Here is a 24,996-nt window from a genome sequence, read left to right as displayed (position 1 = left end):
TTTCTTTTTCTACCTTCTTAAGGTATAACTTTATATCAAACACTTCAGATCTTTTCTCATTTAAACATTTAAAGGATACAGTTCCCTTTTAAGCACATGGTTTGATATGTTGTGTTTGTATCATTCAGTTTTTGAAGCATTTTCGAATTCTCCTTGTGATTTCATCTTTGATCATGGATTATTTAGAAGTGTGTTGTTTAATTATCCAGATATTTGGTTTTATTTATAGATGTCTTATTGTTATTATTATTGCTTTCTAATTTAATTTCATTATGATCAGATAACATGTTCTATATTATTTCAGTTCTTTGAAATTTATAGAGACTTGTTTTCTGACACTGCTTATGGTCTGTCTTGGTGAATATAGCTTGTGTGTGTTTGTATGTGTTCCAAGTCACTTCAGTCATGTCTGACTCTGCGATCCCATAGACTGCAGCCTGCCGGGCTCCTCTGTTCATGGGATTTTCCAGGCAAGAACACTGGAGTGGGTTGTCATTCCCTTCTGGGGATCTTCTCAACCCAAAGATTGATGCTGAGTCTCCTGCATTGCAGGCAGATTCTTTACCATCAGAGCTACCAGGGAAGCTATACAATATAATATTGTATAAACATCATTTAAATCATAGCATTATTTAGGTTATCTTTGTTTTGACTGATTTTTGTCTAGTTGTTAAAACTAGACTAATTTTTTTAACATTTGACAAAATTTAATATCTGTTCTGAATAAGTTCTTAACAAATTAAACATAGACAAATGTATCTCAATGTAATAAAGGCCATATATGACAAGTCCAGAGCTAACAATCAGGTTCAATGGTGAAAGGCTGAAAGATTTTCCTCTTAGATCAGAAACAAGACAAAGGTGCCTACTCTTACCACTACTCTTCAACATAGTAATTCAACATAGTAATGGAAGTCCTTGGAAGATCTGGAATGGCCAAGGATTCCAGAGAAAGAACAAAGAAGGAGGCATAAAATTCTGGAGTTCTTTTCAATTCTGTGTTTCAGAGATTTGGAGAGGGAATGAATGATGGAGATGGCTATTTTCTCTGCAAAGTCTGGAGCCTTCTATGGGGAAAACTACCTGGAGGCTTTTTCAACTCAATTCTGGAGCCAGGAGTAGGATGACTTGAGTTGGCTGACAAAGTCACATGCCCTTCTCTTGTGGCTTGGCTGGTATTTTGATTTCTATTTCTTGATTGAAATGATTGTATTTCTTCAGAAGAAATGGTTATTTCTTCTTGTATACAGAAGGTTATGAGATTCCTTAAGTTCGAGAGATCGGAAACCCAAAATCAGTTTCACTGGCCAGAAATCACAATGTCGGTTGGGCTGCAAAGGAGGCTTTAGGGAAGAATTAATGTACTTACTTTTTCCAGTGACTAGGGCTGTATTTCTTACATCCCATGGTTTCTGGTTGTTCTTCCATCTTTAACACCAAAAGTCTAGCATCTCATCTCAGTTATCAGGTTACCTTCCAACCCTCTCATCCTCAGCATATAATATATTGTTAAGTTTTGCTTTTTTGCTTCTTCCCATAAGCTTTGCTTTGTCATTGGAGTGTTGAGTTGATTCAGTATAATTACTGATATGAATGATTTGTCTTTCATTTATGCCATCTTGGGCTTTTTTTTCCTTCTGTTTTCTATTCCTGTCTTCTTCTATTTGATAAAGTTTTTTGAATTTTATTTTTACTTATATATTGACTTACTTTCCTTTTAAACAGCTGTATTATAGGTATAATTGACATATGATAATCTGCATACTTTTAAAGTCTAAAACTTAATAAGTGTTGATGTATGAAGCCATCACACTATTAAGAAAATGAACATATTCATCACCCCCAAAGTTTCTCATGATCCCTTTTAATTTTTCTCTTACATCTCCCACCAATCAAGTAACCACTGATCTTCTTTCTGTCATTTTAGTTTGTATTTTTTAGAATTTTTAATAAATTTTATGTGCTTTTTTTCCTTGACTCCTCACTCAGCATACTTATTCTGGTATTTATCCTATTGTATGCACCAAGAGTTCATTCCTTTGTATTGTTGAGAATATTGTATATATCACAGTTTGGTTATCTGTTTACTTGTTGATGGGCAGATTTGGATTATTGAAAGTTTTGGACTGTTTCAAATAAAGCTTCTATGGATATTCTTTTATAAATCTTTGTTTGGACCCGTGCTTTCTTTACTCTCAGTAAATACCTAGAAGTGAAGTGTCTGTATCATATGAGAGATTTTAAGACAGACATTGCCAGACAGTTTTCCAAAGTGGTTATTACCATTTTCTATCCCTATCAGCAGTGTTTGAGAGTTCTGGGGATAAATCTCACCTGGTAGTTATGTATTATCCTTATACTTTCTTGGATTCAGTTGCTAAAATTTTGCTTTAAAGTTTTACATCTGTGTTTATGATGAATATTTGTCTGTCTGTAATTTTCTGTAATATCTTTTCCTGGGTTTGCTCTCTGTGTAAACCTGGCCTTTTAGAATAAATTGGGAAGTATTCTTTCCTTTTCACTTCTTTGGAATGATTTTGTATAGACTTGGTGTTATTTTTTCCTTAAATGTTTTGTGAAAATTCATCAATGAAGCTGTCTAGTCTTGAAGTTTTCTTTGTGGAAGCATTTGTCTGTATAGATTCTGTTTGTTTCATAACTATTTGGCTGTTTAGGTTATCTGTTTGTTCTGGAGTGAGCTTTGGTATTTTAATATCTTTGAGGAGATTTGTCCATATTAAGTGTCAAATTTATAGGCAAAAAGTTATTCATAGTAGTCTCTAATTATTCTTTTAGCATATATAGAATCTGTAGTGACATTACCTCTTCCATTTCTGATATCAGTAATTTGTGTTTTCTTTCTTACACAGGTAAGACTGTCCAGAGGTTTATTAATTTTTAGTAATCTCAAAACCAGCTTTAACTTCATTGATTCTGTCTTGTTCTCTATTTTCTGTTTTATTGATTTCTCCTTTGATCTTCATTATTTCCTTTCTTCTGTTTACTTTAGACTTGATTTCCGCATTTCTTAGCTTCTTAAGGTGAAAGCCAAGGCCATTACTTTGAGACCTTTCTTGTTTCTAATATAGGCATTTTGCATTAAAAATTCCCCCCTAAAATCTACTGTAGTAGCATCCCACAAATTTGGTTGTATTTTCATCTTCACTCAGTCAAAGATACTAATTTCCCTTTTAATTTCTTCTTTGCCCCCTGGGTTACTTAGTTTCTAAATATTTGGGGGTGATACATCTAGAGGTCTTTCTGTTATTGATTTTTATTTTAATTCTATTGTGGTCAGAGCACATACTTTATATGACTTGACTCTTAGAATTGATCGAGACTTGTTTTATGGCCCAGAATATTGTTTATTTTGGTTAATGTTGCATATGTACTTGAAAATAGTCTGCTGTTGTTGGCTTGAATGTTTTATAAATGTCGATCATGTGAAGTTAGTACTATATTTTTGCTGCTTTTCTGCCTGTTTGTTTTCCCAATTATTGAAAGGAGTATTGAAATGTCATAGTTGTGGATTTATTTACAGTTCTATCAATGTTTGCATCATATATTTTCAAGCTGTGTTATTGGGGGCGTAAACATTTAGGATGTTTATGTCTTCTTGATTATCAAGTGACCCATCGATATTATGAAATGATCTTCTTTATCCTTGGTAACATTCTTTGCTGTGAAATGTACTTTTGTCTGATATTAATATAGTTATTCTACTTTTTTGAGGAATATTAGCATGGTGTATCTTTTTTCACTCTTTAACTTATTTTTGTCTTTATATTTAAAGCTTATATGAAGCGTAGAGTTTGAATCTACTTCTTATCCAATCTGTCAACCTCTGCCCTTTACTTGGAGTGTTCAGACCATTTTCTTTAATGTTGCCATTGATACCATTTTAAGTCTCTCACCTTGCTATTTGTTTTCCATTTTTCCAACTTTTTGCCTTTTACTTTTTTACTTTTCCTTCCTTTAAAAAAATTGATTGAATATTTTTTACGATTCTGTTTTTCTCACTTTTCAGCTTATTAGCTATAATTCTTTATTTTGTTATAATAGTGACTGCATTAGGGATTATGCTGCTATTGCTTAGTCGCTTCAGTCATGTCCAACTCTTTGCGACTCTACAGTCTGTAGCCCTCCAGGCTCCTCTGTCTATGGGATTCTCTAGGCAAGAGTACTAGAGTGGATTGCTATGACCTCCTCCAGGGGATCTTCCCAACCCAAGGATTGAACCCACATCTCTTATGTCTACCTGCATTGGCAGGCAGGTTCTTTATAACCTGGGAAGCCCATTAGGGATTATAGTTGCATTTTAATCACAGTTAACCTGCATATAATATTGTGCTGCTTCATGTATAGAATAAAAACCTTACAATTGTATACTTGTATTTCTTCATTTTGGGGACTTAGTTATTATTTTACTTATGCATATGTTATAAACAAAAAAACAAAAACAAAAAAATATAACATGTTATAAACAAAAATTTTTATTTTTGTTTAGTCAGTTATCTTTCAGGAGATTCAAATGATAAGAAAATAAATTTTAATTACCATTACAGTTACCATTTCTGGTGCTTTTCTTTAGGGTAGATCCAGAATTGGCAGTCTCTGTAAGGAGTCAAATGATAAATATTGTAGGCCTTTAGGCCATAACTTTATTTGCAGAAACAGGTAGAAGGCTCTAAACTTTGCCAAACTCTGGTGTAGTTTCTTATTTCCATCTTGTGTCATTTTCCTTCTGCCCAAAGGACTTCCTTTACTGTGTGTGTGTGCCCTCTTGAGCACACAAGTCTGCTGGTAAGGGCTTCTTATAGCTCTTGTGTATTTGAAGAAATCTTTATCACTCTGTTGTTTTTAATCTAAAAGCTAACTGTAGAATTTTATATTGATCGGTTTTTTTCTTTTGATACTTTAAGGCTATTACTGCACTCTTTTTTCTTGCATTTTGTTTCTTGGTAAGAAATCTACTGTCATTTTTGTCTCTTTTTTTTTATTTCCAGATTGCTTTTAGGATTTTATCACTGGTTTTGAACACTTTGGTTATAATGTGCCTTCACATAGTTTTCTTCACGTTTCTTGTGCTTGGAATTTGCCTTTTAAATCTGTGTTTATAGTTTGCTTCAATCTGGAAATTTTTCTGCCATTAATTAGTCCAATATTTTTTCTGACCTCTCTCTTCCTTTGAAGACTCCATTTACACACATACTAGATTACTTGAAGTTTTTCCAGAACTCATAATGTGCTTTTAATTTTTTGAATTCTGAAAATTTTCTTTCGTGTGTAATAGACTTGGAAAATCCAGGCTTTGGTCTTAAATTCAGAAGCCAGTGAACTAGAAATTTGTGTGAAAGGTTTCATCTTTCTATCTTCAGATGAAAAGCATTGCTTTAAAGATTACCTAGGCAGATAAGTAGATGCTATTTTTAAAGTATTTTCAAGGCTGGAGAACTTATAGAACACAAAAATGCCAGAGGCTGTCTGGACATTAGTATGAGAGTTTTGCACTGGAGAATCATTAATTTGTTGTCTTTCTACAATTTAGGCAGTCACTGAAGAGAGTATTGCCTTTTTGCAGAAGAGAGTGGTAGAACTAGAGAATGAAAAAGGAGCCTTGCTCCTTAATTCTGTAGAGCTGGAGGAGCTGAAAGCTGAGAATGGTACGTATAAATGAAAACCATAATTCTCTGACCTCTTAACCAACAACTTTTAAAACTGTATATGTATAACATGTAGATTCAATGATATTAAAGATCTTAGCACAGCTGATAGTTATTGAAGTTAGGATGAATACACATTAAACAATTTGAACACAATGCCAGTGTTTACATAAGTATAACATTTTGCAGTATGGGCTTTAAATGCTGCAGGAGATCTGTATTATATTCATTTTGGAGTGGCCAAGGAATCGTCTCAGATGTATGGCTCGAATAGGACCTTAATAAGACAATGACTTTTTAAATAGGTAAAATAGAGAAAGAACTTTTCCAGTAACAAATTTGTGGGATGAGGTAACAGAGATCAGTATAAGTAAAGATTTAGAGGTAGAAACCATTTTGTTTTTTGCTCATGCTATAGACTGCTTAGAACCTTATCCTTTTTCTCTAGCCTGGCTATTTCTTGAACTCATCTTTCAGGCCTCAATGAGGGCATTAACTTTTTGAGAAGTTGGTCCTAATCTCCCAAAGTTGGATTAATGATTTTTGTGCTTCTAAAATTCATTTTCAAGGGCAGGGGTCATTTTTTTTTTTTTTCATCTTTTGCTTTACCCTTTACCAGAAACTAGAATAGTACCTAGCAAATGAGTGACTGCTGAATAAAGTTTTGTTGGATTGAACTAAATTTAGCGCTTTATTCTATTGAACTATGTGTGAACAGTTAGTAAGAATGAAGATATACTTCCTTCCGTTTGTCACCTGCTTCACAAGGACCTTATAGCTTTAGTAACTTGTAGTTAATAATGCTTCACTTATCTAATTTATCCTGGAGTAACTGACTACTGTGCTTTAAGAGTGAGAATGAATACCAAGTAAAGTTCGTACAATTTCCTAAAGTCTATACCAAAATTTCCAACTTAACCATTGTACAGTTCCACTTAGCTATAAACTAAGGTATATAGGGATCATATACCTTTATTAGACTAGTCCTACCATTGCTGATAAAGAATACCACAAATTCAACTCATTATTCAACCCACTTAACCCACTTCTCTGAGGCCTTATCCATGATGTTTATTTTGCAGTTTTGCAAGCAGTCTCTGTCACTTTCATGTGGCTCATTATGGTTTAGAGGTTACATGAGTTCTGTTCTCTTTGCTCTTTACTGCAGGGGTCTCTGGCCCTAAGGTTTTCTGTATTAGTTTTCATGTCTGGTTACCCTTGTTTTATGAGTCATGTTCTATTAATAGTAATCTCACCTTTTGTGCTTCCATTTCTACCACTGTGCTCCTTCCTCAAATACTTGTGAAATGTCTGAACATATTATATACAGTCTTAAATTCATTTGTTTCATGAATGTTCATTTATTCATTCAGTGAATATCTGTGGTGCCTTTCCTATGTACTGGGGACTACTCTAGTTGCTGAGGATACTGCTCTGAACATATTAGAAGACAAGACAGGCCATAAACATGTATATACATAAGAAAATTTCAGAGAGTGATAAATACTAGGATGAAAATAGAACAGGCTACTGCACATGTGTCTGGGGGAAGGAGAAAGTAGTGTCCGAGTGGTCAGGGTAGGCCTCTCTGATCACTGGTTACCTGAATGATGAAAAGGGGACAGCCACACAAAAGAGACTGAACACATCTCATTCCAAGCAGGGAAGAGCAGTGTAAACACCCTGAGGTATGAATAAACTTGATATGTTTTCAGATAGAAGCAAGCCCAGTGTTCTTGGAAGTAGAGTGAGCAAAAGGGGAGCAGTATAGAGTTTGTAGAATAAGTGGGGTCAAATCATGTGGGTCATATTAAAACACTTGGATGTAATGTAAAAAATAAGCTTTTTTGTTTGTAATAAGCTTTTTTGTTTGTTTCGTATACTTGTCTTAGCTTCTCAGAAAGAGTATAAACTTCTTGGGGGCTTACTAACACTCAATATTTTTATCCTCCAAGGTACTACTACCCTTTTTAGATATCCACATTGTAATAAGACATGGGTGCAAACTCAGAAGACTGAATTCTGATCCTAGCTGTATGAACTAGCTGTAGGACATGTCCTTTCTTTGTTTCCTCATATGGTCATTGAAGAGATTGGATAGCTCCTTTCTATGCTAAAATTTGATGTCCTTATGAACATATGTGAAAGAACGTAGAAGACATTTTAAGTGCTATATTAATGCATGATGTATAATATGAACACAGAAAAGTTATAGATAAGTTACATTTATTTCCCTAGAATTCCCAAATTATGCTGTAGAAATAGCTGCTTTTCATCATGTGCTCTGGCTTTTTTTTTTTTTGCCCCCTTTAAAGCCTTCCACTATGTATTATACTTCACTCAGGTTAATCATTAACACCCACTACCCTTCTATCTTATATCTCATCTTTTCATCTTCTTTTGCCACTTCTTTATTTTAATAAAATAAGGGTTTTATCTCCCCCAAACTAGTCTGTTCTTTCCTCTTGGCTATTTCATGCATCTCAAATAGCCTCACACACAATCATACCTCTGTTTTGTTTTGTTTTTCCCAAACACTTCTACATTTACCTTCTAAGGCTATTTATTTTGTGACTTTCAGAAAAACTATCCTCTCAGATTACTCTCCTGGAGTCTCAGAAGAGAACTGGAGAGGTAGATAGAGAAGTCCATGAGGTAAGTGATGCATTCTTAAAATAATGAGAATATGAGCTCGATCAGGGAGGTGGTTTCAGGCCTAAGCTTTTGTACAGTTTTCTAATGTCGACAGAGAATTACATTACCTAGAAAGTGAGATTTAAGAGAGTTGTAATGGTTATTATTTCTCATTTACTCTCATTTGTTTATAAATATTTGGACATTTTATTTGTGTTGAACCAATGCAGGTACAGTAGCATTTATTTGGTATTTGATACTCTATTTTGCATGCTGGGTTATCATTTATCTCAACTTCTTTGCCCACCTCAGAAAGTTTCTCAGTAAAGAAATTAGGTGAAAATCTCCAGTCTCGCCCCACCACCCCCTTCTCATTTGGCACAGTTTCACTTAGGATTATATTCAAAAGGTATCCTTAAAGAATGGTGCTTTTTATAACCTGAAAATCATTATAAGAAATGTGTGATTGCTCAATATTCTGCTAAGTTAAGATAATTGTTGGCTGTATTGTGTTTAATTGTCCTTCCATTTAGGAAGTCAGTGATGGGGAATTTCCTGGTGGTCCAGTGGTTAGGACTCCATGCTTTCACTGCCAAGGGCCTGGGTTTGATCCCTGATTAGGGAACTAAGATCACACAAGCCATGTGGCATGGCCAGAAAAAAAATGAAAAAGAAGAAGTGAGTGATAGACTCATAAATGGCCTTGAGGAATAATGTAACTTCTTTACAATAGTGTCTGCTTGCTTATTGTATTAGAGTTCTCTAGAGAAACAGAATTAATAGGAAGTGAAATATATATAAACAGGCTTTATTTTAAGGAATTGGCTCATGTAATTGTGGAGGCTGACAAATTCAAAATTGCAGGGTAGGCTAGCACACTGGAGACCCAGAGAAGTTGCAGTTTGAATCTGAAGGTAGTCTGCAGGCAGAATTTCTTCTTTTTGGAGGAGGGCCATCTGTTTTTGGTTATGGCCTTTAACCAATTAGTGAAGCCCATCCACGTTATGGAGAGCAGCCAGCTTTACTCAGAGTCTGCTGGTTTAGATCTTCACTTTATCTAAAAATACCTCAACAGAAACATTTGGAGTAATGTTTGACCAATTATCTCAGTATTGTGGGCTAACCAAATTTGAGGCATAAAGTTAACCTCCACATTTACATTCAATTATGTTTTCATATGATGTTCTGTTCACAAAATTGTGAAAAGTGGACTCAATTTTGAAAATAATTTTAACATTATATGGTTACTGACAAATTATGAGAGTTTAGTAGTGAAAAATGAATCTTGTTTAGCCAAGGAAATGCTTAATGTTTTAAGATGCTAGCAATTAATGTCTAGTGAAAACAAATGCAAGAGCAGATAAGAAATATTAAGAAAAACAAAATATCCAGAAGGGAGAACAAATAGGAAACAGTGGAAAAGTAAGGGGAAAAGAGCTCCACAGAAATTGTAAAAGCAAGGGTGACTAAGATAATTCCTTGGGATAAGAGAGAGTGAATAGAAAGGGTCCATAGAAAATGTAAGCACAGTCTAAAGGGGAAGACTAATACCAGAAGGAAAAGTGCGAGTGGCTAGAAAGAGCAAAGTTATCCAGTTTCTGCTCTCTGATGTATAACATTGACTTTAAAAAAAAATCAAGCCAAAGTTAATTGAACTCTATAGATAGGATAGGGAGCAGCAGAGAATGAGACTAGGGAAGGAAGAGAGTGAGTGAAATGGCATGACAGATAGTTAGTAAAGAGGAAATAAGAATACTTAGGATATGAGAGAGACCAGGAAAAGGAGTTAGTTGTATTTCCATCTTCTGGCAAAAGTGATGCCTTGACTATATTAGATTTTTCATGTATGTAGGAATGGATAAATAGTAATGTGACATGAGGAAATTATAAAGGAAATTTTCCTCTGCTAAAAGTGTGTCCAGTTTTGGTTTCTAGAAATGTGAGTATAAGTAATACAGAGAGTGAAGAATTTTAAACGGTTAAAAGTGCTAATGAAAAATGATGAGATAATAACTTTCTGTAAAATAATATATAGTTCTGAAGTAATGATTTCTTTTCTTTTACTCAATGGCTGAAAATGATACCAAGATAATAGGTAATATTCATTGAGGGCTTACTGTGTGCCAGCTTCTGCTAGTGAATGGCAGAGATGTGAACTCTGGCAGCTGGCCTGCAGAGCTTGTGCGCTTGGCCACCACATTGTTTGACAATCCCCTAGTTTGTTTGTTTGTTTTTCCTTCGTATCAAGTTGGAATTTTTTGGGGGGTGGGGAGAAAAGCTGCTGTTGACAAAGATGGATATTTTATTATGTAAATGGTTCCCAAACTCATTTAATAAAATACTAAATTTACCATGAAATTCACTGGTTTTGTCCCAGGAAGACAATTATGGAAATAATTTATATGGATTGAGCAGTCTAATACAGTAAGCTTTGTAATAGTAACTTGGTTAATATTTTGTCACATGGGTCCGTAATTTCTTCCCAAGCTCCAGCAGAACTCTTCTTTGATTATTTTATCCTGGTACTTTATCTTAATCAACTTGTCTGATAATCTGTTTGTCTGTTAATAGCTATCTTATCTAATACTTCCTATTCCAATAAATAGTTTAGGAAAAGGAATCCTGTAACTTATTTCTTGGCATGAGATGAAACAAAAATTTATTTCTTGCTTTGCTTTTTATTTGTAAGTAGTTCTTAGGAGAAATAAGCAGTTTTAATCTGAAGAAAAAGTTTCCCAAGTGAGGAATATTTAGAAAATGAGTCCCAGGTTTCCTTAGGTCTTATGAATATGACTTGACTTCAGTGCTCAGTGCGGGATTGACAGGATGCCCTCAGAGGTCCAAGTTGGGAAATAAAAACTGATTTAAAAAGTATTTAGCAGTTTTGTGGTAGGAAAGTTTGGATGGAAAGTTTTTCGTTTTGTAAAATGCACAAAATACCAGTTTTTAGTTAGGCTCTTTCCTATAAAACATTTGATTGAGGTGCTTTCTTTTTTTTTTTTTTTAAAAAAAAAAAACAACAGGTGAGCATGGTTGATATTACCAGGCTCAACAAGAGCAGTTTTTCTGCTGAGGAAAGTGGACAAGATGCCCTGGAGAACACATTTACTCAGAAGCATAAAGAACTATCTGTTTTATTGCTGGAAATGAAAGAAGCTCAAGAGGAGATTGCATTTCTTAAGCTGCAGCTTCAAGGCAAAAGGGCAGAAGGTGACCCTGAGTTCCTTGATCAGAAAGAAATGAAACAGATAGAGAGTGAAGGAATACCTCCAGTTAAAATGACAGTGTTGCTTGAAGATACAGGGCAGCATTTTCCACCGACACCAGATAAAGAGAGCAGTCGCACAACAACTGAGAAAGGAGAGCAGATGAGCCCCGAACACCAGCATAGACCATCTGAGGAAATATCTTTAACTTACACCGGAGTGGAATTAAAATCAGCCGAGCAGGACAATGATGATAAACCCTCTTCTGCTGCCCCAGGTATTTGTCAGTGTCACCAGGATGAACTAGAAAGACTAAAAGGTCAAGTTTTGGAGCTTGAGGTAAACCTTCATAAAGCAGAAGAAATCTATGAGAAAAATTTAGATGAGAAAGCGAAGGAAATAAGCATGCTAACCCAGCTGATAGAAGAGTTTAAGAAAAATGCTGAAAACACCAACAATGCCTTTACTGCTTTGTCTGAAGAAAGAGACCAGCTTCTTGCTCAGGTGAAGGAACTTTGTGTGGTAACGGAACTGAGGGCTCAGGTACAGCAACTAGAAGTGAGCCTTGCAGAAGCAGAAAGGCAAAGAAGACTTGACTATGAAAGTCAGACTGCTCATCACGACTTGCTCACTGAACAGATCCACAGCCTCACCATAGAAGCCAAATCTAAAGATGTGAAGATTGAAGTTTTACAGAATGAACTAGACGGTGTGCAGGTTCAGTTTTCTGAGCAAAGTACTTTGATCAAAAGCCTGCAGAGCCAGCTGCAGAAGAAGGAGAGTGAAGTGCTTGAGGGGGCAGAACGTGAGAGGGAGGTCTCAAATAAGGTGGAAGAACTTTCACAGGCTCTTTCACAGAAGGAACTTGAAATAGCAAAAATGGATCAACTCTTACTAGAAAAAAAGAAAGATGTGGAAATACTCCAACAGACCATTGAGGAGAAGGATCAGCAAGTGACAGAACTCAGCTTTAGTATGACGGAGAAAATGGTTCAGCTTAATGAAGAGAAATTTTCTCTTGGGGTTGAAATAAAGACTCTTAAAGAACAGCTGAATTTATTATCCAGAGCTGAAGAGACCAAAAAAGAGCAGATGGAAGAAGATAAAGAAATTGTTTCCAGCATTAAACAGAATTATGATGAGTTGAGCCCAGCAGGACTAATAAGTAAAGAAGAACTTCAACGTGAATTAGACCTTGTAAAGAAAGAAAGTGAGCAGAGAAAGAGAAAGCTCCAGGCTGCTCTTATTAATAGAAAGGAACTTCTACAGAAAGTCAGTAGATTAGAAGAGGAATTGGCCAAAGTGAAAGATGAACCCAGCAAAGAGATCCTGCTCCATGAGAGTGAGAGGAGGGAAGTGGAGGAAGATAAAGAAAGCAAAGAAGACTTAGAAAAACGTGTGACTTCTAAGTGCCAAGAAATAGAAATGTCTTTAAAACTGATAATATCTGAGAAGGAAATGGAACTAGAGCACATTAGGAAGGATTTGGAAGAAAAGGCAGCAATAGAAGAACAGTTACAGGCTGTGGTCAAACAGATGAATCAGAATTTGCAGGAGAAGACAAACCAGATAGATCTGCTCCAAGCAGAAGTTGTTGAAAACCAAGCAATTATCCAAAAGTTAACCACAGGTAACAAGGATGCAGGTGATGGAAACTCAGCAGCACCTGTAAAAGAAGCAGTGGCCATCAGTCCACTTGGTGCCGGCAGTGGAGAACACTGGAAACCAGAACTGGAAGAAAAAATAGTCGACCTTGAAAAAGAAAAGGAGCAACTTCAAAAGAAGCTACAGGAAGTATTAACCTCTCGCAAGGTGATTCTAAAAAAGGCACAGGAGAAAGAAAGACATCTTAGGGAGGAGCTAAAGCAACAGAAGGATGACTATAATCGCTTGCAAGAACAGTTTGATGAGCAAAGCAAGGAAAATGAGAACATTGGGGACCAACTAAAACAACTGCAGATTCAAGTACAGGAATCTATGGACAGAAAACTCCCAGGCAGTGGCCAGCAGGAACCAGGCGCTGCCACTCAAGGTTTAGAAGAACCTTTATTCAAAACCACCAAACAGCAGCCTGTTCAATCTGTTTCAGAGTCTGACTTGCACCCAGACTGGCCTTCTCATCTTGGAGATACAGATGCTCTGCAGGGCAATGCTGCTATTGCCCAGATTAAGACCCAGCTGAAAGAAATAGAGGCTGAGAAAGAAGAGTTAGAGTTAAAGGTTAACTCTACAATAAATGAGCTGACTAAAAAATCAGAAGAAGTATTTCAGTTACAAGAGCAGATAAATAAACAGGATTTAGAAATCCAAAGTCTGAAGGCAGAGTCCTGTGAAGCTGAAGCCCACGCAGAAACCCTGAGGCAAAAACTGGAAAGCAGTCAACTAGAGATTGCTGGATTAGAGCAGTTAAGAGACTTGAAGCCTGAACTAGATGAACTGCAAAAACTCATAAGCAAAAAGGAAGAAGAAGTTAGATACCTTTCTGGACTGCTTAGTGAAAAGGAAACAGCCCTTACTAAAGTACAAACGGAGATAACAGAACAAGAGGATTTAGTAAAGGCACTGCGTACACAGCTGGAAATGCAAGCCAAAGAACATGATGAGAAGATAAAGCAGTTCCAGGTGGAGCTTTGCGAACTGAAGCAGAAACCAGAAGAGACTGGAGAAGAAAGTAAAGCAAAACAGCAAATACAGAGGAAGCTGCAAGCTGCCCTCATTTCCCGAAAGGAAGCACTAAAGGAAAACAAAGGTCTCCAGGAGGAGTTGTCTTTGGCCAGAGACACCATTGAGCATCTCACTAAGTCTCTGGCAGATGTGGAAAACCAAGTTTCTGCTCAAAATAGAGAAAAAGATGTATTCTTAGGAAAGTTAGCTGTTCTTCAGGAAGAAAGAGATAAACTCATTGCAGAAGTGGACAGATCTTTAATGGAAAATCAAAGTCTCAGTGGTTCTTGTGAAAGTCTGAAATTAGCACTGGAGGGTCTTACTGAAGACAAGGAAAACTTAATGAAGGAAATTGAATCTTTGAAATGTTCCAAGATTGCAGAAAGCACTGAGTGGCAAGAGAAACACCAAGAATTGCAAAAGGAATATGAAATTCTTCTGCAGTCCTATGAGAATGTTAGTAATGAGGCAGAAAGAATTCAGCATGTCGTAGAAACTGTGAGGCAGGAGAAGCAGGAACTTTATGGCAAGTTACGAAGCACAGAAGCAAACAAGAAAGAAACAGAAAAGCAGTTGCAGGAAGCTGAACAGGAAATGGAGGAGATGAAAGAAAAGATGAGAAAGTTTGCTAAATCTAAACAGCAGAAAATCCTAGAGTTGGAAGAAGAGAATGAGCGGCTTAGGGCAGAGGTACATCCTGCAGGAGATACATCTAAAGACAGTATGGAGGCACTTCTTTCTTCCAATTCCAACATGAAGGAGGAGCTGGAAAGGGTCAAAACAGAATATAAAACCCTTTCTGAGGAGTTTAAGGCCTTAAAGGCAGAGAAGGACTCTTTAAGTGAAGAGGTTCAACATTTAAAGCATCAGATAGAAGATAATGTGTCCAAACAAGCGAGCCTGGAGCCCACTGAGAAGCATGACAACCAGATGGCTGTCACTGAAGAGGCGACCCCGTCTGCTCCAGGTGAGGCTGATGAGCAAGATTCCCCAGGGATGAACACAAGGCCTGAAAATTTAGAATCCACTCTATCAGAGAACAGTGCCAAGCCTGACATATGTGAGAATGTCAGCTTACATGATGAAATTAATAACTACCTTCAGCAGATTGATCAGCTCAAAGAAAGAATCACTGAATTAGAGGAAGGCAGGCAGAAAGACAAGGACTTTAGCCAGAATTTAGAAAACGAGAGAGATGCTTTATTGAGTCAAATAGCGGCAAAGGATGGTGAACTAAAAATGCTTCAGGAAGAAGTAACCAAAATAAACCTATTAAATCAGCAAACCCAAGAAGAACTTGCCAGAGTTACCAAGTTAAAGGAGACAGCAGAAGAAGAGAAAGATGATTTGGAAGAGAGGCTTATGAATCAGTTAGCAGAACTTAATGGAAGCATTGGGAATTATTATCAGGATGTTACAGATGCCCAGATCAAAAACGAGCTACTAGAATCCGAAATGCAGAACCTTAAAAAGTGTGTGAGTGAATTGGAAGAAGAAAAGCAACAGTTAGTCAAGGAGAAAACTAAGGTGGAATCAGAAATACGAAAGGAATATATGGAGAAAATACAAGGCGCTCAGAAAGGACCTGGCAATAAAAGCCATGCGAAGGAACTGCAGGAGCTGCTAAAAGAAAAACAGCAAGAAGTAAAGCAGCTGCAGACGGATTGTATTAGGTACCAAGAGAAAATCAGCGCTCTGGAGAGAACTGTTAAGGCTCTAGAATTTGTTCAGACTGAGTCCCAAAAAGATTTGGAAATAACCAAAGAAAATCTGGCTCAAGCCAATGAACACCGCAAGAAGGCAGAATTGGAATTAGCTAGCTTCAAAGTACTGCTAGATGATACTCAAAGTGAAGCAGCAAGGGTCCTAGCAGACAATCTCAAGTTGAAAAAGGAGCTTCAGTCAAATAAAGAATCCATTAAAAGCCAAATGAAACAAAAGGATGAAGATCTTGAGCGAAGACTGGAGCAAGTAGAGGAGAAACACCTGAAAGAGAAGAAGAATATGCAAGAGAAACTGGATGCTTTGCGTAGAGAAAAAGTCCACTTGGAAGAGACATTTGGAGAGGTTCAGGTCACCTTGAACAAGAAAGACAAGGAAGTTAAGCAACTTCAGGAAAACCTGGATAGTACTGTGGCCCAGCTGGCAGCTTTCACTAAGAGCATGTCTTCCCTCCAGGATGATCGGGACAGGGTGATAGATGAAGCCAAAAAGTGGGAGAGGAAGTTCAGTGATGCTATTCAGACCAAAGAAGAAGAAATTAGACTTAAAGAGGAGAATTGCAGCGTTCTAAAGGATCAGCTTAGGCAGATGTCCATCCATATGGAGGAACTGAAGATCAACATTTCCAGGTAAATGAATAATAACTCTTTTAGCTCTTCCAAAGGAAATTGAAGGCAAAGGAAGTCATAAACTATTTCCATTCCCTTTAATATTATGGGACTAATTTTGGTGTAAATTTCCCCCCAGAAGATGTATTCCCTCTCACTTCCATCTCACTGTCTCGCTGTTTTTTGCAAATGACTTTCTGCTACAACTTGTCTTGGCATGAAAAATTAATTTACTTCTCTACCCATTTTTCTGTTGAGAGATCTCTTAGACTTTTTCCTTTCTTTTCATTTTCATTTCTACTGTCCTTGCCCATCTCTGAATTTTTACCATAGTGTAAATTTCTATACTCTCAAATTACTGTCTTAGCCTTTGAAATTATCTCCTCTTTTCTCTTTCCCATATTCCACATCAATTTATATTGCATATGCCTGCTGGAGTTATTTTCCTCAAACTCCAGTTTTATATCACTTTAGTTCAGGAACTAACAGCGTCCCCACACTATATTCTTTCATTTTAGTAGAATCCCTCTGCTCAGAGACAGGTTTCCTCATTTGCCTCTCATACCAAGGTTATTTCATTCAGGGGCCAGACAACAGCTTATCTAGAACCAAGTACAAATTGGGGGCACGCTTCAGAGTATCCAAACTCATGTCACTAAATTAACAACAGACTTTGGAGTTTATTTTTATATAAATTCTTAGATGCAATATACCTTTAATACAGAACATTCATAGAACTGATACCTCTTTATTAAAAACACCTTCAATTATGAATGTTTATTCATTTATAGATCTGAGTACCTGTTGTGTTTCTTAAGCATCAAGTACTTTTCCATTGAAATCTGTAATTAATGACCTTCTTTCTTTCTAGGCTTGAGCATGACAAACAGATGTGGGAGTCCAAAGCTCAGACAGAGGTCCAGATTCAGCAGAAGGTCTGTGATACTCTGCAAGGAGAAAACAAAGAACTTTTGTCCCAGCTCGAAGAGACTCAAAATCTATACCGTAGTTCTCAGGATGATTTAGCTAAGTTGGAATCAGAACTGAAGATTCTCAGAGACCAGTCAACTGATTTAAATAACTCTCTAGAAAAATTTAAGGAAAATAAAGAAAATTTGGAAGGGATCATAAAGCAGAAAGAGGCTGATATCCAGAATTGTAAGTTCAGTTATGAGCAGCTGGAGACTGATCTTCAGGCCTCCAGGCAACTGACCAGTAGGCTGCATGAAGAAATAAACATGAAGGAGCAGAAGATTATAAGCCTGCTTTCTGCCAAGGAACAGGCAGTCCAGGTGGCCGTGGCTGAACTGCATAGGCAGCATGATAAAGAAATTAAAGAACTGGAAAATCTGCTGTCCCAGGAGGAAGAGGAGAACACTGTCTTAGAAGAGGAGAACAAAAAAGTTGTTGACAGAACCAATCAGCTTATGGAAGCACTGAAAAACATAAAAAAGGAGAATATGCAGCAGAAGGCGCAGTTGAATTCCTTCGTTAAATCCATGTCTTCCCTCCAGGATGACCGAGACCGCATAGTCAGTGACTACCAACAGCTGGAAGAACGACATCTCTCCGTGATCTTGGAAAAAGACCAACTCATTCAAGATGCTGCCACTGAGAATAATAAGCTGAAGGAAGAAATCCGATGCTTGAGAAGTCATATGGATGACCTTAATTCTGAGAATGCCAAGCTCAATGCAGAGCTGATCCAGTATAGAGAAGACCTGAACCAAGTGTTATCAAAGAAAGACTGTCAGCAAAAGCAGCTCCTTGAAGCTCAGCTTCAGCAGGTCAAGGAGGTGAAAGGTGAATATGCTAAATTAGAAGCAAAGCTCAAGGAGTCTGAAGAAGCAAGGGAGGAGCTGCAGAGGTCCTCTCTTGCCCTCCAGGAGGAGAAACAAGATTTAGCTAAAGAGACTGAGAGCTTGAAAGTCTCTCTATCGCAATTAAAGAAACAGTTGACAGCCTTGCAAGAAGAAGGTACTCTAGGAATATTTCAGGCCCAATTAAAAGCCAAAGAAGAAGAGGTACAGAAGTTAAGTACTGTCTTTTCTTCCTCTCAGAAGAGAGTTATGGAACTGGAAGAGGAATTGGTTAATGTTCAGAAGGAAGCTGCCAAGAAGGTAGGTGAAATTGAAGACAAACTGAAGAAAGAATTAAAGCATCTTCATCACGATGCAGGGATAATGCGCAATGAAACTGAGACAGCAGAAGAGAGGGTGGCGGAGCTAGCAAGAGATCTGGTGGAGATGGAACAGAAGTTACTCATGGTCACCAAAGAAAATAAAGATCTCACAGCACAAATCCAGTCTTTTGGAAGGTCAATGAGTTCCCTACAAAACAGTAGAGATCAGGCGCATGAGGAACTTGAGGAACTGAAAAGGAAATATGAGGCCAGTCTGAAGGAGTTGGCACAGCTGAGAGAACAGGGCCTCATAAGCAGGGAGAGAGATGTTCTTGTTTCTAAAGCTGCATTTCCAGTGATTTCCACTGAGGATAACAGCTTGCCCCACCTTGAGAAACTTAACCAGCAGCTTCTGTCCAAAGATGAGCAACTGCTTCACTTGTCCTCACAACTGGAAGATTCTTACAACCAAGTGCAGTCCTTTTCCAAGGCTATGGCCAGCCTGCAGAATGAGAGAGATCGCCTATTGAGTGAACTGGAGAAATTACGCAAGTCAGAGGACGGGAGGCAGAGGTCCCCAGCCCCACCTGCAACCAGCCCTGCTGAAGTACAGAGTTTAAAAAAAGCTATGTCGTCACTCCAGAATGACCGCGACCGACTAGTGAGTGTTTAGTTTTTTCTTTCCGGTCTTCTTCTGAGAGTTTTTGAAACTTTCTTTAAATTGATTTTCATTTTTACAGAAAATGGTAAAAATTTTTATTCATTTTAACTTGGTATTCTGGGATGATCTCATATGCCCCACAGATTGTTTTTGGTCTTAGAGAAACATTATTTAAATTACTTTAAATCTTCCATTGCTGTTTTTAAAAAATTACAGATTTCCTTTGCACAGAACTCACCATGGATCACGAAAGGACGAAGAGATGGAGAGCTATTTTATATATTTTATACACACACACACACGCACACACACACACATGTTTCTGGAATTTGTCATAGTTTAATTGAATGAAAGTATTGGGATCACTTAAGTGCCTTTTCACACTGATAGTTTAGTAAAATCTGGTAGAATTAAGGATAAAGAGGAGTCGGCTTATTTTTGTACTTATCTAAACACAACCCTACTTTGTCAAAAAAAAAAAAAGAGTTAAATGTAAAAGGGATTAATTTAAATAATTTTACATGACTATTTAGTAAAGCTTTATTTGCAGACTGAATCATTTTCCCACTTTGCTTTATATATCCAATTTTTTTTTTTTAATCTTAGAGAAAGATAAGGAAGATCTCCAGTGTTAAATTTTTACTGCTTTTAAGAGGATCCCATAGTTTAATCCAGGTCTTTTTTTTTTTTTTTTTTCCCTGAAAACTTGCATATTATCAAAATTTAGAGGCAAAACTAGAACTGTATGAGCCCAGCCAGGCTGTCAGGATTCTACTTTGTGACATTATTCTTTTCACTCTCATGACAGTTTCTTAACTCTGTCTAGGCCATATACTCAAATGGGCAATAAATTGAGCTTCAAAAGGCTAAATTTTCTATTTTTAAATCCAGAATATGAAAATTCTAGTTTTTAAGATTGAAAGTGAAAGTGAAGTCGCTCAGTCATGTCCGACTCTGTGACCCCATGGACTGTAGCCTACCATGCTCCTCCGTCCATGGGATATTCCAGGCAAGAGTACTGGAGTGGGGTGCCATTTCTTTCTCCAGGGGATCTTTCCAACCCTGGGATCGAACCCAGGTCTCCTGCATTGCAGGCAGACGCTTTACCGTCTTAAGCCACCATTATTAGCCCAGGGGAAAAAATTAATTTCTCCTAAACTGTAAAGTCTTATGCAGATTTTTTTTTCTTGGTAGATAATATGTTCATTCATATTACATTTAATACTGAATATTTATAGACAATCTTTTTTCCCTTTTGTAATCTGAACAAAACCTCCCTTTTCAGCTACAATTTTGACATTAATACAACTTAGGCATATTTATTTTTATTTTTAAAATAGTTTCAGTTTAGCTGACTTTGTTCTAGGAGCTTAAGCTTTTGTCATTGTTTTCAGAATGCAAATGCAAAAAGTTTTCTTCAGGACCATATATACCTCACATATAGTTTATAGCAGAGGTCCCCAGCCTCCAGGCGCAGACTGGTATCTCCTTCAGATAGCAGTGGCGTGAGACTAGAAATAAAGTGCACGATGAATGAAACGTGCTTGAATCATCCCCAAACCATCCCCATTCCACCCGCCCCCGGTCGCAGAAAACTGTCTTCCGTGAAACTGGTCCCTGGTGCCAAAAAGGTTGGGCACTGCTGACTTATCCAGGTGTTGATTATCTTCTAGGTCAAAATCTTTTTCCTGAAAGCTGGTAGGATAGAGTCTGAATTAGCTATGTTTTATTCAATGAGTTGCTTTACTATTTTTAGCTATTGTAAATACTAGGGACTAAACTTTCCATCTCTTAACCCCTGTTCTATTAATACTTTTTTGTCTGCTGGGTATTTACAAGCCAAAGCATTTTTTATTTATTTGATTTTTTTCTTAATATATATATTTATTGAAGTACAGTTGACTTACAATGTTTTAGGTACACAGCAAGGTGATTTAGTTATACATATACACATATATTATTTTTGAAATTATTTTCAAAATACTGACTATAGTTACCTATGCTATAAAGCCAGCCTTTTTTAATTTCCATATAACTTATAGAAATGTTCTTCTGTTTCCTAAGACTCTAACTGTCTATGATTTTATTTCATTTAATCATCAAAGTCTGTCATTTCTTTTTTAAAATTTTTGTACAATTCTTAAAGGTTACTTTAAATTGATAAATTAAATTACTGTAAATTGATTTACAGTTATTACAAAATATTGGCTGTATTCCTGCATTGAGCCTATCTAGGGTCTATCATTTCTTTATTCATAGTGTGCCTCAAATATTTCTTTTTTCCTTTCCATCATCAACACCTTAGGATAAATTTTTAACACTTTACCCTTAAATGGTTATAATGTTGGTGCTCCCAGTTGTTACCCCTCCATTGCTGAATACATTTTTCTGAAACTACTCTCTTATTACTGCATTGTTCAGTAACCTTTAAAAAGTATTCTATCTCTAAAATATGCTTAGGATTCAAACCTCTTGGTCTGGTTTTAAGACCCCATGGTTTGTATCTGCCTGTCTTTCCAGCGTCCCCTTCCCTACTCTTTCTCTTATTGTCAGCCATCTGATCTGCTCACCCACAAACTGGTCTACTTACCCACATTACCATCCTCTGAACAAAAATGTCCTCTCCATTTTCCTTTTTTGGGCAAATATTCCTACTCTTTAAAGGTTGTTCCAGAACTTAGATCCTCTGGTCACATTTCCAGATCACTTGATTGTCTATTACCTTCTGTCTGTACTTTCCTCGTGCTTCTCTTTTCCTTTGTCCCATGTTGTCTTGATATATATGGGTGTGTGTGTTTGTGTGTGTAAAATTTCTATACCTTTGTATTTTTTTATTGCACCATTTAAATTTCAAACTCCTGGTAAATGTCATATCTTATACGCGTTTGTATTTCACATGGTTTTTAGCAGAAAGGTAGTTAATCATATGGTAGATAATCAGCAATTGTGGTGGATATTCTCTATCAGTGTGGTTGTTACTGAAAACACTGTTTTCTCTATTTTGTGAAATTGGTGTGTAGGGAGATTATAGGAACTTTTGAGACTGAGGCTTTTACATCTGCCATGACTGAATCATAAAGCCTAATTGCTACTGCTACTGCTACTAAGTCACTTCAGTCATGTCTGACTCTGTGCAACCCCATAGACGGCAGCCCATCAGGCTCCCCCCTCCCTGGGATTCTCCAGGCAAGAACACTGGAGTGGGTTGCCATTTCCTTCTCCAATGCATGAAAGTGAAAAGTGAAAGTGAAGTTGCTCAGTCGTGTCCGACTGTTCGCGACCCCATGGACTGCAGCCTACCAGGCTCCTCCATCCATGGGATTTTCCAGGCAAGAGTACTGGAGTGGGGTGCCTAAGCAGGGTTATAAATCACATGAAGGCCTGACAGTCTGACTCAGTGATATTGCATACAGGCCCTGCCAGTCTGCTGAGGCCCTTCTGCATACTTACTGAATGTATTATTAACTCCATCAACTCTTCTTTTCCATGCATCTTGTTCTCACTCTGTCTCATGAGCATTGAAATTTCTAGTCTCTCAGCCACTGGCTGCATGTATGATAACATTTCAATCACTGTCAGTTTAAATATTCAGCCCAGGCCAGCAAATTATCACCTCTGCCTAGACTAGGCTTCCTTTCTCTCAGGACCACCTAAGGGAGGAGCTCAGTTTGAAAGGAGCTCAGGTTACTTTGGTCCTCTTCTTTCCATAGTTAAAGGGAAGTTTCCCAAATAAAGTCTGAGGGTCTAAGTGGCAAGGAGTTAATAACCCAGGGGATTCTACTACGTGTAACTGACAACTCTGGAAACATTTTGGAGTTTTCATCACCCAAACTTCCTTAGGACTTTCCCATAATCAAAGGAAGCACTTGGGCAGTTCCTGTCTAAAGGATGGAGTGCAAATCTCTAGAGGTGCCTTTTCGTTTGTATGTGCACTTCAGTCTGAAAGTGATTTGAGGTAGCGTTTAAAGATATGAGGGGCTTCCCATCTGGGTCAGTGGTAGAGAATCCACCTGCCAATTCAAGAGAAGCAGGGGATGTGAGGGACTTCCCCAGTGGCTCAGCGGGTAAAGAATCTGCCTGCAATGCAGGAGACATGGTTTTGATCCCTGGGTTGGGAAGATCCTCTGGAGAAGAAAAAACCCACTCCAGTATTCAGGTTGCAATATGGAGTTGCAGAGAGTCTGACACAGTTGGGCGCAAGCACCTCCCGACCTATGTATTACTTTTATTTTCCTTGTCTCCTTTGTTTTTCCTGGAATGAGTAACTGTGTTTTTGTTGTTACTGAGTTTTCTTTGTACTTATCAATGTAATTTAACCCTAGATGTACTGTCATTTATCCACATTTTTCAAGATGTTTATTTTCCTGTATGTTTTGTCTTCAGGAAGAAAATTCTCTTGAACTCTCTTTTTTGCTCTTATATGAATCAGTTGCCCTATATTATTCCTAGGACATAATTTTCTTTCTAGAATATCTCCCTCCTGTTCTTTCCTGTGTTAGATCTCCTGTTTCTTATATTCTCTGTTTTCCTCCTCTTGGTTTTGTGCCATCATTTTGTTGGAATAAATCAGTAACTCTCCAAGAAAAGATACAGGGGAGGTAAATGTCTAATCATTTCCAGTGGTTTGGTGGAGCACAGAATTCTAGGCTGAAAATGATTTCTCTTCAAAACTGTGAAGACATTGTTCTATTCCCTTTTAGCTTACATTGTGGTTCAGGAGTCCAAAGATTCTGATCCTTTATCCTTTTTATGTGATCTAGTTCTCTCTCTGTTTATCTAGTTCTCTCTCTATCTTTCTCTCCCTCCCTCATGTCCCTCTCTCTCTCTCTGGAAATACAGTTGGACCTTGAACAATATGGCTTTAAAATGCATGGATTCACTTATACATGGGTTTTCTACAGTAATAAATACTACAGTACTCTAGGATCAGCAGTTGATTGACTCTGTGGATGTGGAACAGCAGATATAGAAGAACCACATATACGAGGGGCTGACAATAAAGTACACACGGATTTTCAACTCACTCTTGTGTTGTTCAGTGGTCAACTGTATATAGAATCTTTCAGTCCAGTATGTTCTGATGTTTCACAATAATGTGTTTTGGCGTGAGTCTATTTTTATTCATCACTCTGTCTAGTCCTTTGAATCTAAGAATTCATGTTCATCAATTTTGAGAAATTCCTTTGAATTGTGTTTTACTACTTTCCCTTGTCCTTTTTCTCTACCGCCTTTTTTTCCCCTGTGAAAATCCTGTTATTTAGATGTAGGGCCTTCTGGCTTGGTTCTATAATTTTCTTACCTTTTCTATTCTTTTTGTTTTATTTTGGGAAGGTTTTTCTCACCTCTGTCTTATGAATCCTGTATTGAAGTTTTCATATTTGTTATCATGTTTCTGATTTCTAAGGATTTTTTTTTTTTTTGGTCTCATGGATAGATGTTCTTAATTTATCTCTCCAAGTAGATTAGGGGCAATTTTGTTCTTTGAAATTTTCTCTTGAGTTTTTCTTTATAGTTTTAAAATTTCTGCTGTAATGCTTCTGATTTCCAATATTCTCTTAAATCTTTGAGTACATGACATGCTTTCCTCTGTTAATGTCTTCTGAATTACTTTTCTTTCAGTTTCTTTTTATCCCTGCCTAATGTTAGCTGTTCTTCAGGGAAGGGTTAATCAGTGGTTTATTCTTCATGTTCAAAGGTGGAGTCTAAAAAATGCTTG

General features: G+C 37.2%; 1 protein-coding gene across 11 annotated transcripts in view; it reads left to right on the top strand.

Annotated features, from left to right (window-relative positions):
* Positions 1 to 24,996, top strand: part of GOLGB1 (golgin B1) — a 76,363-nt gene that overhangs the window by 30,509 nt on the left and 20,858 nt on the right. For all 11 annotated transcript variants that reach the window (XM_070796794.1, XM_019953178.2, XM_019953099.2 and 8 more), the window contains 4 exons: positions 5,549 to 5,663; positions 8,245 to 8,318; positions 11,321 to 16,518; positions 17,369 to 19,280. In XM_070796794.1, coding sequence (XP_070652895.1) covers positions 5,549 to 5,663; positions 8,245 to 8,318; positions 11,321 to 16,518; positions 17,369 to 19,280 — 7,299 coding nt within the window. The remainder of the gene's footprint in view (positions 1 to 5,548; positions 5,664 to 8,244; positions 8,319 to 11,320; positions 16,519 to 17,368; positions 19,281 to 24,996) is intronic.

Source organism: Bos indicus, chromosome 1 (assembly GCF_029378745.1).
Source record: "Bos indicus isolate NIAB-ARS_2022 breed Sahiwal x Tharparkar chromosome 1, NIAB-ARS_B.indTharparkar_mat_pri_1.0, whole genome shotgun sequence".
Lineage (NCBI taxonomy): Eukaryota > Metazoa > Chordata > Mammalia > Artiodactyla > Bovidae > Bos > Bos indicus.
This window is presented reverse-complemented; position numbering and strand designations above follow the sequence as displayed.